The sequence below is a fragment of the Theropithecus gelada genome, chromosome 11, assembly GCF_003255815.1.
Source record: "Theropithecus gelada isolate Dixy chromosome 11, Tgel_1.0, whole genome shotgun sequence".
NCBI classification, from domain to species: domain Eukaryota; kingdom Metazoa; phylum Chordata; class Mammalia; order Primates; family Cercopithecidae; genus Theropithecus; species Theropithecus gelada.
The window spans coordinates 23,721,786-23,735,872 of NC_037679.1; the positions used below are offsets into that span (position 1 = coordinate 23,721,786).

Genomic DNA, 14,087 nt, shown 5'->3' on the forward strand with positions numbered 1-14,087 from the left:
AATGACTAGAAGGGACTCCCTGGCTTATGATAGGACAAAATGAGCAAAAATAATGACAGGAAAGTATTGAAACACAAATACATAAAAAATTATGCATGCTACTCAGCCTCATCACAACTGAATGAAGTTTACTCCAAAAACTGTCAAATAAACAAACAAAAACACCTATCCTGTGTTTCCTGAATAAACTGCATCTCAAAATAACCAAATAATTGATAAGGGGAAGTAGTTCTCTGAGGAATTCCAGCTAATAAATACAAAAGAAAGGACAGGATTACAAAATCAACATTTTGCAGTTTCTGAGGGAATAATGAATTTAGGCAACAATCATCAATGGAATAAAAGAAAAGCTCAAAGGAAGAGCTCAGGCTGAAACCACCTGACCCATCAATCACCAGCACCCCAAAAACAGTACAGCCAGATGCCTCGGGTCTCATGACATGATGCAATAGGAAGAACACACCTGCAGGCGAGGATGCACCATCACCTGAAAATGCAAATTTCTTTTTTTTTTTTTTTTTTTTTGAGGCGGAGTCTTCACTCTGTCCCCCAGGCTGGAGTGCAGTGGCACCATCTCGGCTCACTGCAAGCTCTGCCTCCCGGGTTCGCGCCATTCTCCTGCCTCAGCCTCCCGAGTAGCTGGGACTACAGGCGCCGCCACCGCGCCCGGCTAATTTTTTGTATTTTAGTAGAGACGGGGTTTCACCTTGTTAGCCAGGATGGTCTCGATCTCCTGACCTCGTGATCCGCCCGCCTCGGCCTCCCAAAGTGCAGGGATTACAGGCGTGAGCCACCGCGCCCGGCCTGAAAATGCAAATTTCTATCAAGTTCCGAATCTACCAGTCTATAGGAAATGCTGACTAGAGATGAACAAGTTAAGGCACTATAAGACAGCAGTTAGCCAAATTCAGAATGTGAGACATTCTGATGGACAAAAGACCCACTTCTCCCTGCAAATTCATGGCAAATGACAAGAGTTAGGAGACGCAATAACTATAGGTAGTATGTGGACTCTGTCTGCATCTTTTTTTTTTTTTTGAGATGGAATCTCGCTCTGTTACCCACGCTGGAGTGCAGTGGCACGATCTCAGCTCACTGCAACCTCAACCTCCTGGATTCAAGCGATTCTCCTGCCTCAGCCTCCTGAGTAGCTGGGACTACAGGCATGTGCCATCACGCCTGACTAATTTTTGTATTTTTAGTAGAGAAGGAGTTCTGGCATGTTGGCCAGGCTGATCTAGAACTCCTGGCCTCAGGTGATCCACCTGCCTTGGCCTCCCAAAGTGCTGGGATTATAGGTGTGAGCCACTGTGGCTGGCGGTCTGCATCTTGATACATAATAACCAGAGTCAGATGCATAATCTGGTGTTGAATCCTGGAGTCGTGTGTATGGGAGTTGCTTCAAAACCTTCTAGCAACAAAAGAAAAACACACGGAGAGTAGGAAGAATTCAAAAGAGTGGCCTCATGCAGCTGAAAATCTAAGCCGGATAATGGGGGCTATTTTACTATTCTCTACTTTGTGTTTAAAAATATTCACAGGCCGGGCATGTGGCTCCTAGCACTTAGGGAGGCGGAGGTAGGCAGATTACCTGAGGTCAGGAGTTCAAGACCAGTCTGGCCAACATGATAAAAACCCATCTCTACTAAAAACAAAAATTGGTCAGGCGTGGTGGCATGTGCCTGTAGTCTCCGGTACTCGAGAGGTTGAGGCAGGAGAATCGCTTGAATCTGGGAGACGGAGGTTGCTGTGAGCCGAAATCACGGCGCTACTACACCCCAGCCTGGGTGAGAGAGTGAGATTCTGTCCCCCCACACCCCCTCATCAAAAAAATAATCACAATAATGCATTAATGCCTAAGCGATCTTCTCCTATGCAAGCAAGTCTCAAGTGAATCCCATTCAAGTGGACATTTATATATGTGGAAAAGAAGAAAATGTTTGCTTTTAACAACAGAAGGTCCAAGTAGAAAGCATGAAAGTCAAGGACACAGAGCTGACTCATCCTGCAGCTTTTGAAAAAAAACAAAAACACTCAAAAAACAAATTCCATGAATGGCAAGAAAGTTTTCCCCACAAGACAACCTTCTTTTGGCCTTCCTGTCTCAAATGCCTTCCATACGGTCTGCCTCCAACCCATCAAGCTCATGCTCTGCCCCCACTCTAGAACACCATGTCATCTTGCGTGTGAAACAGCAAATAATAAAACCTGGTTTCTCCATGTGTGAATGATGTGGTGCTCCAACTGGAGGGGTCCTGAGGGCAAGATACTCCCTCTGGCATGTCCAGTTATAACAAGACTAGAACTCTCTGCCAGGGCTCACTGGGTGAAAAAGGAAAGACATATTCTCAAAGATCACAGCAGTACCTAACCCTGCCTCTGACCTGTGTGATAGCCATTGTCTGAGGTATAGAAGATGTAAGTGTTGTTGAGCTCCCCGGTGAACTCCAATCTCTTGACCAGTTTCTCCACAAGGTCATCAACTGAGAGGAGAGTTTGCCACCTGGATGTGAACCGAAGGTAGAAAGGGGCAATGGCTGAGGTATCACTATCTTGCCAAAACAAACAAACAAACAAACAAACAAAAACAACCAAAAACAAAGACACCCCCGTTTAAAAAAAGAAAAAACCCAAAACACTCTCCCCCAAAACTCAAATCCCCAATCTCCATTCCCCAGACCTTCCCATTGTAAAAAATAGATTAGAAAATTCCAGAACATAATTCATTCCAAAGTTGTTTCCAAAGAAATAAACTCGTTTTTAAATAACCTGTTAGCCTTACTTTTTATTGGCAATAGTGATGAGAGTAGAGACAAACAGAAGAAAGAGTTGTCCATTCTCAGTACTGTGTACTACAGATTAATTCAGATAGGACTGTGCTACAAAAAAGCTTAAGATGTTTGAACTAGGAGCTGGCAAACTATGACTCATGGGCCAAAGCTTGCCCACTGTCTGTTTTTATAAAGTTTTATTGGACTACAACCATGCTCATTCATTTACATATTACCCAGGGCTGCTTTTGTGCTACAATAGCAGAGCCGAGTAGTTGTGACAGAATGTATGACCTGCAAGCCTATTAATATTTACTATCTGCCCCTTTACAGAAAAAGTATGCTCATCCCTGGTCTACACTAAACACTTCCTAAGAGAAAGTAATGGATTTTTAAAAATTGAATTAAGATAATTTCTTGAAAATTCCAAACAGCTAGGGCAAATATTTTGATCTTGTCTAAGCTGTTGGGTCATTTGTCACAGATGACAATGGGCTCTCTTAACCAAGTAACCTTTTCTTTAAAGCAGGAGAAAAAAATTCTACCACATGGTTCAAGTTTGCAATACTTTTGCCAAGTCCTAAAAATGGGCAGTCTAATTAGTACTGGGGTCCAAAGGCCACCTCGTTGAGTGTAAAGGAATGTCTCTGCTTCTGGTGCCCCATCGAAGCCTCTCTCCCACTGACCTGCTTCCCTCTATTTTTGTTTCAGAGACAACAGTGTGGTGGTCCCCTCTTCATGAGCTGATTTGTAGAGTCCTTAAAACAACTCAGATTGTTATGTAGCAGCAGCTCTTACCTTTTCCTAAATGCATTATCTAAAAACTGTATTGAAGAATTAGTCATTGGAGTCTTGGCTTGCCTAATTAACCAGTGCTTGTTCTAAAATTTAGAAGGAAAAAAATGTTAACACCAAGTCACCACAGTCAAACAAAATACTGGATTACTAGAGTAGATAAATAGAATCATTTCACTCATAATTCAGTAAGAAGGAGCTAATTGGAACCTGTTTAAGCAACTTCAGACCTTCTCTCCCTTCCTGCATTCCTAAAATAGAAATTTCTGCAGATTAACTCAATCTCTCATTTTTCAGCTTCCCAGCACCTCCCAAACCATAAAAGGTCTTGGCTCCTCTGTTAGCAGCATTAAGAAATTTTAGAGGATGTCACTGGGAAACTACTGGCTAAAACGAGATTACATTTACAACTCTGATTTTATGCCTTTGGTCTACTACAATTACAAAATGGGCAAGTAACTTTACCTTTCTCTAAGTTGCTTTTTTTGAGACAGAGGTGGAGGTTGCATTGAGCCAAGATCGCACCACTGCACTCCAGCCCAAGGCCAAGCTAGAGTGCAGTGGCGCCCATCTCGGCTCACTGCAACCTGTGCCTCCCGGATTCATGTGATTTTCATGCCTCAGCCACCCGAGTAGCTGGGATTACAGGCGTGCACTACATCTGTCTAATTTTTGTATTTTCAGTAGAGATGGGGTTTCGTCATGTTCGCCAGGCTGGTCTTGAACTCCTGGCCTCAAGTGATCCTCTTGCCTTGGCCTCCCAAAGTGCTGGGATTACAAGCATAAGCCACCGCACCTGGTCTGCCTTCCTCTAAGTTTTGCCTAGCCAAGACATCGGTCACCCTAGATCCTAAGGAAAAATCTTATTACAGCAATTTCCTAAAACTTCAAGTCTGAATCTGGAGGGCCCTCCCATTTAAACAAAAACATCCCCATATACTATTCTCTCTTCTCTATTCGTAAAACCCTAAGCCACCATATCTCAAACTATGCTCCTCAAAGTGTTACTAAGTTTGGGAAATGCTATATAGCATATCCTCCTGCTAGAAATTCACATTCGATCATGAATAACTCTGAGAAGTCCTGCAGCAGAGTGACTTATTTAACTCAAACTTTCCAAACTTACTTGACCATGGGAACTTTTTATTAACTTCTTTTGGAACACAGATTGCGAATGGTCCTCTAATTTAAAACCCAGTTCACTCAGCTTTGAAATTGTATTTAACAAGCACTTGCCCATAATGTGCCAGGCAATATGCTAATTGTTTCTATGTACTTGAATTCATACAGTAGTTCATAAGGGATCAAGAGCTCCCACTTCACATGAAAAAATGCAGTTAAGCATCGTGCTCATGGTCAGAACTGAGCTAGAAAGTGGTAGTTCTGAGTCTGACTTTATAACTCCTTCTTTCTATAACCTTACAAGCAATTACAATTTCCGGGTAACAGACCTGAGGCAATGGAGGCCTTCCATCTTTGAACCAGGGAACTGTCTATACACCAAGCCAAATGAAGTATATGTAATTGGCACATGAGGCAAACATATGGGTTGTTGTGGCTTTTAATCATGTCACCTGGTTCATTTTTCCATTCAACTTCCCTTTCCATCCATATTGCTCTGTGCCACCCCTTCTTCCCATGCCTCAAAGGCTAGTGAGGGCCACCAGGAGGCTGGTGCAGTCCCGGCTATGCCAGGAGGGAGGAGAGCCTGCACAGAGGTTACCAGGAGAGCCTGAGTGATATGCCTGTAAATTGGGAAAGATGGCATTCTTTACCATTCCCTGTCAACTATCCAGCTGCTCAATGGATGTGTAGCAGGAACTTTATCTGTACTTGCAATGCAAGTATACTATCGGTTGTACTAGGAACAGATCCAATTACCTCTAAAACATTGTGAAGAAAAACCCACTACATGGCTCAAAGGCTTCCTGACAAGTATATCATATAGTTAGTTATACTGAGTACGGATGAATACAAGGGATGCGGGAAGCTACCGTTCCATGGATGTTGAAGTTCTTGTTTCTTGGTGCAAAGACATTCTGAAAGGCCTTCTGGTACTGAGGTGCAGCTGTCCAAGGTGAATGAGGCGCTGGAGTGGCGATCATCATGAAGAAGGGCTCAAAGTTGGACTTGTAGTCCAGAAAGTCCAAGGAGACATTAGCCTGACACATAAAAAGATTTGTCATCTCCTACCTTACTCAATAGATGAGTATTTAATAGATAAATGTCTTCTGGTGAGCAGACAGCACAGGGTCTTACTAGCTTTTAGGCAATCTTAGCACATGATCTCATGTCATAGCCATTTGCAAGCATATTGTTGGAAAAAATATATTTGGTTTTTAGGCAATACTTTAAAGACTGAGAAGCATACCAACATAAGAAGGCAATGAAGATCTTGATGATTTTATATGACCTAGAAATCATGTCTCCCACAAAGAAGGAAACAGTAACTTGGCCATTTTAGTATTAACTTACACTAATGGAGATTATGGTATTTACATGTGATGCCTTAAAGAATGTAAAAAGAGAGTCAACTTAAAACAGTGGGAAAGGTAGATTAAGTTACCTTAAACTTATGAAAATATGCAGAAAGTAGATGTCATAAATTATGCACTGAAGTAGCTAAGTGAATAACATTAGATTCAAATACATCCCACTAGAGCTTTAATACATGGACTTACATTTTTCCTTTGCTTATCAGAAGATACTTTATGAAAATGAAAGCATGCTACATATATATTGTTTTTCATTGTTCTGAAGTAATTTCATTTATTCCCAACAATAACTCAAAAGAACTGACTGTATCTATCTCCTATAACCCCTCCATCTACCTTTCACTCCAGTCCCATCAGCTTCCTTGTGGTTTCTCAAATATGCCAGGTACACTCCTGCCTCAGGGCCCTCCCACTTACTGTTCCCTGACTCTCTAGCACTATTCCCAGATCTGCACAGCTCATTCTCACCTACTTCGAGTTTCTGCTTAAATGTTATCTAAGTAACCTCATACCCTAACTTATTTCTCTAACTGATCACCAGCTAATGACACAACACATAAGACTGTATGTGTGTAAGTAAAATTACCTTCCACAGAATCAGGGACTTTGCTTCATTTACTGCTGAATACTGGCTACACTAGGTGCTGAACTATTGAGTGAATGAATATATAATACTATGGAAGACTGTCGTTAGAAATGCCTCAGAATAGGAAAGTCCCAATTTAACCTGCTTTCAGTAATTTTTATATATAAATACCCAATGCCCAAATAAATCCAGTATCCCTATCCCTCCATCCTCATAATGGGGCCTGTGAAGCTGCCATCTTGTAGCTTGTGAGTAAAACTGGGGTCAAGAGTAGGTACCCTTACAAAGTAAAACCTCTACAAAGTAATCTCTATAGTCGACAAGATTAACCTTTGGAAAAGGGATTTGTTGCTGGAATTTCAAGAGCATTAGAGCTGAGCCTGGCTTATACACAAAGAAAACACCCTCAGGAGTTTGTAATCAGCTGGAAATACTCTTGGGCAGTTAGACCAAGTTACTGTGCATTTATATTACCCAACACAAACAAATAAGATTATAGGTTTTCTAGGCAGAGTCTTCAATCAAATGTGAGCCAACCCTGTAAGGACAGAGCTACAGGGCTTCTGCAACTCACCAAAACATCTGTCAGGTAGTCCACGCTATAGTTTTCACCATGCTTCCGTGCCTTCCCATTGATAGACAGGGTGTAATTATAATACTTAGAATTCTTTTCCTATTAAAAAGAGGAAAGTCAAATTTGTTACGAGGTCAGTGCACAAAGTAGAAGTCTGAATCCATGCTGGGCTAAACTATACTCTGAGCAGTGATAAGACATTAAAAAGATAATTACTCAAGTCAATACTGAATTGGAGTTTTTGACTAGGGTTTTATTAAAGACAAGCACAGTTTCAATTGTACATTCTAGTTAAAAAGCCAGAAGTAGATCAGGTAGAAAAGCAAACTACTTTGCTAAACCATGTACAATGCAGGAAACACAACCCAGAAAGGACTGACTCACAAGTCAATAGACCTTTTTTTTTTTTTTTTTTTTAAATATACAAGACTGGGTCTCTCTGATGCCCAGACTGGAATGCAGTGGCACAATCATAGCTCACTGCGGCCTCAAATTCCTGGGCTCATGTGATCATCTTGCCTCAGCTTCCCGAGCAGCTAGGACTACAGGCACATGCCACCACACCTAGCTAATTTTAAAATTTTTTGTTGAGATGGGGTCTCGCCATTTTGCCCAGGCTGGTCTCGAACTCCTAAACTCAAGAGATCCTCCTGTCTCTGCCTCCCAAAGTGTTGGGATTCTAGGCATGAGCCACTACACGTGGCCACAAGTCAATAAATTTTAAGGTTTTAAAATGACTAATTGTAATAGCAAATAAAGTTATGTCAATATCAGAGCTAAATTAAACATATTCTGCATCTGTAGGGCTGCACATAATTGTCACTGACTTCAGTAATCACTCACCAAGGCATACCAGTAACTCCAACCCAGAGGAACGTGTTCTAGTCCACCTGCATCTGGGGCTCCGTACTGAAAAGCAAGACAAGTAGGGACAGTTACAAGTCCTTAGATATGACCAGACCAGAAAGAAACAGGAAATTTTAGAATCTTTTTAGACCAGTGCCTGAAACAGACACTAGTCAAAAATAAACTCTAATAATCCCAGGAACTTCTAAAGCCGGAGTTGGCAAACCACAGCCAGTGAGCCAAATCTGGCCTGATGACTTCTGTATGAACAGCAAGCTAAGAATTTGTTTTAACAATTTTCAAATATAAAACTTAATCAAAATAAGAATATTTTGTGAAATGTGACAATTATATAAATTCAAATTTTAATAATGATAAAGAGTTTTATTGGAAGACAGCCACATTTCTGTACATAGTGTAGTGTCTGTGGCTGCTTTCACGCTACAGTGGCAGAGCTGAATAGTAGCAACAGAGACATATGACCTGCAAGGCCTGAAATGTTTACTATCTCACCCACTACAGAAAAAGTCCACACAGCCTATCCCACGCAGCCTATTCATGGGGTGAATGCTGACCTGCTGATACCATAGACTGAATAGTCCAATTGACCCTAAGTAGTTCAAATAATCAGACTATGAGCTATCGACTTATTATACACTGAACATCCCAAATCTGAAAATCTAAAACTTTTTGAGTGCCAACATGACACTCAAAGGAAATGTTCACTGGAGCACTTCACATTTTCAGATTTGGACTGTTTCAGATTTGGACTGTTCAATATCATGCATATATTTCAAAATCCAAAAAATCTGAAACGCAAAATACTTCTGATCCTAAGCATTTTGGATAAGGGATAATCTGTATTTCAGTTGCCCTGCAGATGAAACCCACTTTTCGAACTTGATTTATCTGATGAGATGAATAAAATAAAGAAACCACAGAATTATCCCCCTTTATCCTTACAAGGTTTAATGCCATCCACTTAAGGCAGAATTTAATCCCTGAAAACAAAATCTTTCTACTTTAACGGGCTCTTAATTTTATATACACATCAGATGTCCTTCAACATGCAAAGCAGTGTAAGCTGTCTTTATGACCCATAGCCCCAACCAAATGACCCAGTATCCACAGTTCCTAGTTCTCATGATCCTTTTCAAACTGACTCATCTTCCTGCAGACTCACAAGGTTGCAGATTCCCCCAATTATTGGGGGGAGGGGAGAATTAACAGAAAATCCAGATCAGGTATTAAGATCTCTAGCAACTACAGATAAAGAGTATAAGTACATTTTCTCTTTGTCTTGAACCCCTAGTTTAACTGTAAGAGCTAACCCCAAACATTCTGAAACAAACTATTTCCTTTAAGCTTGGACTCTGGGTAACAGCTAAGGCCAATGTGTGAATGTGGGCACATGGAATCTAGCCTTGACAGGTCACCGGGCGTATCCCTCCATCTAGGTCTACGAGGCTGGTGTACCAGCTGCTGGCCATATACTTTAATGACCTGCAGGACCCTGACTCTGGGTACTTCATCACTAATCTCTCCACATTTTGTTGCCACTTTTCACATTACAAAATGAGTTAAGCATTAAGTTGTTATAATTCAGAAAAGATTCTAAAAATCTGAGGAAAGATTCTAAGATGAAAAAATGTCTTCAGTTAGGTACTGGTAACAGGGAATGGAAACAAAGATACCATGACAGCCACATGACAAACAGAATTCCTGAGGAAAAAGGGATGACGCATCAGACAGCAGCACTCTTAGGACAATTTTTAAATACATGCTCCTGGGACTACTGAAAGGAAGAACAAGTACCCACATCATATAAATACACTGTACTTACCCAAATCATGTCAATATGTACATGTGTACTTATATGAACATATTTACATGATGTGGGTACTTGTTCTTGCTTAACAGGCAGATTCACAGAAAACAGCGTACACCAAGAAATCCTTTAACATTAATTGATACTAATAATAAAATTAACATGAATTATATTCACATTTTAAAAGTCATTATAAAAAAAGAAAGAGATCATTCAACATACCTCATTTAAGTATTTCCCTGCAAAAAAGGTCTGATAACCACACATTGATCTGAGAATTGCTGGGAAAGTATTTGGTTCTTGGATCTTCTGCCAGGACTTGCTACTGCAGTTCCCCTCTAGAGTGTTGTTCACAACATGATGATTATGTGGGTACTTTCCTGTCAGGATACTGGCTCTGCTGGGGCAGCAGAGAGCACTTGGCACATACTACAAAGGAAAGGAAGCAAAAAGGACAAAGTCACACAAGAAAGATGAACTTCTCATCATTGCTAAAGAGGGTAAAGAAAAGCTCCTTAATACTCTAACTTCAAATATGTCATTTCTCATGGAATATATGTATTTTTTTCTACACATGACATACTTCAGGGCTGCTTTAAGTCACATAGTGGAGACATCAAAGCAGATAAAACAAACTGAGAATACAGATTTCTTTTTCAAGTGGCTTCTTTCTGCAGGATAATAGTAATTCTATTCTCATCCGCCATAGAGGTTTTTTTTTTTTTTTTTTTTGAGGCAAGGTCTCACTCTGTCACCCAGGCTGGAGTGCAGTGGCACAAGCACAGCTCACTGCAGCCTCGACTTCCTGGCGCAAGTGATCCTCCCAAACAGCCTGGAGTACAGGCGCTTGCCACCACTCCTGGCTTTTTTTTTTCATTTTTTTATTTGCAGAGATAACATTCTTCCTATGTTGTCTCATCTAAAACTCCTGGATTCAAGTGATCCCTCCACCCTGGCCTCCCAAAGTGCTGGGATTACAGGTGTGAGCCACTGCACCCAGCCAGAAATAATATTTATACACGAGGAGCACAGCATGGTGAGAGACGGGTCTTAACCAAAGACAGAATACTACCAGGATCTAATTGAGACACAGTGGTTCATTTGCAGGCTGATCTGCAGCTTTACACATTTCCTATATCACTTTAAACACTGGACACAGACTTTTTTCCCTACTGTAATTATATTTCCATTAGCTACTGTCAGCAACAGACTTTCCCCATTCTACCCAATCATATTGGTACACATCACCCAGCCACTTCACAGAAAGGTAATACTAGCTTACACTTGGACCAGCAGAGAAGGAATGAGCATTTGAGCACAGACTCATGCCAAAATTGGGTATTATCCTTTTAATACTAGCAAGCCTTTTTGCCTTTCAATTCGATTTGGCATTTTAAAATAACAGTGAGGATGAACATTCTCCACAGGTACCGACCAACTGTTTGTGTGTTCATATGCTTTGCTCATTTTTTTCCTCTAGGGCTGTTGGCCTCTTGTTACATAAGATTTAAGTTAAGGAAGAATTCAGTCATGATACAAATACTTCCCATTTTTACTTTTGCCTTTTAATTTTATTAGATGTTTGACTTCTTAAGTTTAAATTGGCAACTCTTAACTCTTTCCCTTTTTGCTTTCTGATCAATTTTATAGCCAGTACACAGTTTATCTTAATATTACATTTTGGCATCTGGTAGAGCAATTTCTTTTTTTTGAGACAGTCTTACTCTGTCACTCAGGATGGAGTACAGTGGTGCGATCTCAGCTCACTGCAACCTCCGCCACCTCAGGGTTAAGCAATCCTCCCACCCCAACTTACCAAAGTAGATGGGACCACAGACAGGCACCACCATGCCTGTATTTTGTTGTTGTTGTTGTTTTGAGACGGAGTCTCACTCTGTCGCCCGGGCTGGAGTGCAGTGGCACAATCTCGGCTCACTGCAACCTCCACCTCCCGGGTTCAAGCAATTCTCCTGCCTCAGCCTCCCGAGTAGCTGGGCTTATAGGTGCCCGCCACCACGCCTGGCTAATTTTTTGTATTTTTAGTAGACATGGGGTTTCACCATGTTGGGCAGGCTGGTCTTGAACTCCTGACCTCAGGTGATCCGCCCGCCTAGGCCTCCCAAAGTGCTGAGATTACAGGTTTGAGCCACTGTGCCTGGCCCAATGCCCAGGTATTTTTAAGTATTTTTAGTAGATATAGGATCTTGCCATGTTGCCCAGGCTGGTCTCAAACTCCTGAGCTCAAACAATCCACCTGCCTCAGCCTCCTAATGTGCTGGGATTATACAGCCACTGTAATTTTTTTTAAAAATTACTTTGATTATTCTCATCTGTTTATTATTCCAGATAACTTTTGGAATCGTTTGAGTCTAAAACAATCTTGTTAAGATTACAACTAAACATTTTATTATATAACATTGTGTCTTAGTTGAGCACAGTGGCTCACACCTGTAATCCCAGCTATTTGGGAAGCTGAAGCAGAGGATTACTTGAGGCCAGGAGTTTGAGACCAGCCTGAGCAATAGAGCGAGACCCTATCTCTAAAAAAAAGTGGAAAAAAATTAGGCGAGTGTGGTGATGCATGCCTGTAGTCCCAGTTACTTGGGAAGCTGAGGCAGGAGGATTGTCTGAACCCAGGAGTTTGAGTTCAGGTCTTCAGTGAGCTATGCCACTGTACTCCAACATGGGCGACAGAGTGAGACCCTGTCTCAAAAAAAAAAAAAAAAAAAAAGGAAAAGAAATGTATATAAAATGATGTGCATATCTATGTATCAAATATTTTTTATCTTACCACTCACATCATTTTGTAACTTACATAGGTCGTAGCCATTTCTGGCCCCAACCAGTTACTCTTAGAGAGTTTATAAATTATAAATGAGGTCGGGCATGGTGGTTCACACCTGTAATCCCAGCACTTTGGGAGGCCGAGATGGGAGGATCACTTGAGCTCAGGGGTTCCAGACCAGCCTGGGCTACATAGTGAGTGAGACCTTTTCTCTACCTTTATATAAAATAAAAATAAACAATTATGAATATTTTCTTTGTCTCCCACCTTCTATTTTTCTAACTGATTACATGGAAGAAAAAAAAATTCATTTTTTCATTTTTATCTTGAATTCTAGTGATTTTAAAGGGTTTTCAATAATTCTGTGTTCCTAGATAGAAAATCCAAACAATCAGAAGTAATTTTTCCAATATTTTTACCTCTTATTTCCATAAGACTTATGACAATGACTAGTCGGAACAACATTAAATGGAGCACTTGTTTCATCCCTAACAGCAATGCCCTGAGTCTTTTACCTTATGTATTTGAAATAGTCATCATAGTCAGGATGTATTCTTATAATAGCTTAATACATTACCAGGAAAGAATGCTAAAATTTCAGAGTATTTTCTAGTATCTATTGGGAAGAACAATAAATTTTCCTTCTTTCAATTACTTGTATCATGTTGGTAGACATATAATAAGCAACACCACGTAGTATATACTATAAGAAGTCAGGCATTGGCCGGGTGCAATGGCTCATGCCTGTAATCCTAGCACTCTGGGAGGCCACGAGGTCAGGAGATCGAGACCACCCTGGCTAACACAGTGAAACCCCATCTCTACTAAAAAAAATACAAAAAGTTGGCCGGGTGTGGTGGCAGGCGCCTGTAGTCCCAGCTACTTGGGAGGCTGAGGCAGGAGAGTGGCATGAACCTGGGAGGTGGAGCTTGCAGTGAGCTGAGATCGTGCCATTGCACTCCAGCCTGGGTGACAGGGCGAGACTCTGCTTCAGAAAAAAAAAAGAACTCAGGCATTGGCTAGGGCAAGGTAGCTCATGCCTGTAATCCCAGCACTTTGGAAGGCCAAGGAGGGCAGATCACTTGAGGTCAGGAGTTCAAGACCAGCCTGGCTAACATGGTGAAACCCCGTATCTACTAAAAATACAAAAAATTAGTAGGGCATGGTGGTGGGTGCCTGTAATCTCAGCTACCCAGAGGGCTGAGGCAGGAGAATTGCTTGACCCCGGGAGGCGGAGGTTGCAGTGAGTCGAGATCGCGCCACTGCACTCTAGCCTGGGCGACAAAGCGAGACTCCATCTCAAAAAAAAAAAAAAAAGAAAAAGAAAAAAAAGAAGTCGGGCACTGACAGAAGTGCTCTACACCTATTAACCTCACAACAACTCTGAAGATGATTTTGGTACTCCCT

The 14,087-nt window shown here is 41.3% G+C and overlaps 1 protein-coding gene across 3 annotated transcripts in view; it reads right to left on the reverse strand.

The window, feature by feature from the left end:
• GNS (glucosamine (N-acetyl)-6-sulfatase) overlaps positions 1–14,087 on the reverse strand; it is a 45,202-nt gene that overhangs the window by 23,493 nt on the left and 7,622 nt on the right. For all 3 annotated transcript variants that reach the window (XM_025401149.1, XM_025401150.1, XM_025401148.1), the window contains 6 exons: positions 10,118–10,324; positions 8,065–8,130; positions 7,222–7,320; positions 5,561–5,728; positions 3,570–3,652; positions 2,385–2,503 (listed from right to left, as the gene is read on the reverse strand). In XM_025401149.1, coding sequence (XP_025256934.1) covers positions 2,385–2,503; positions 3,570–3,652; positions 5,561–5,728; positions 7,222–7,320; positions 8,065–8,130; positions 10,118–10,324 — 742 coding nt within the window. The remainder of the gene's footprint in view (positions 1–2,384; positions 2,504–3,569; positions 3,653–5,560; positions 5,729–7,221; positions 7,321–8,064; positions 8,131–10,117; positions 10,325–14,087) is intronic.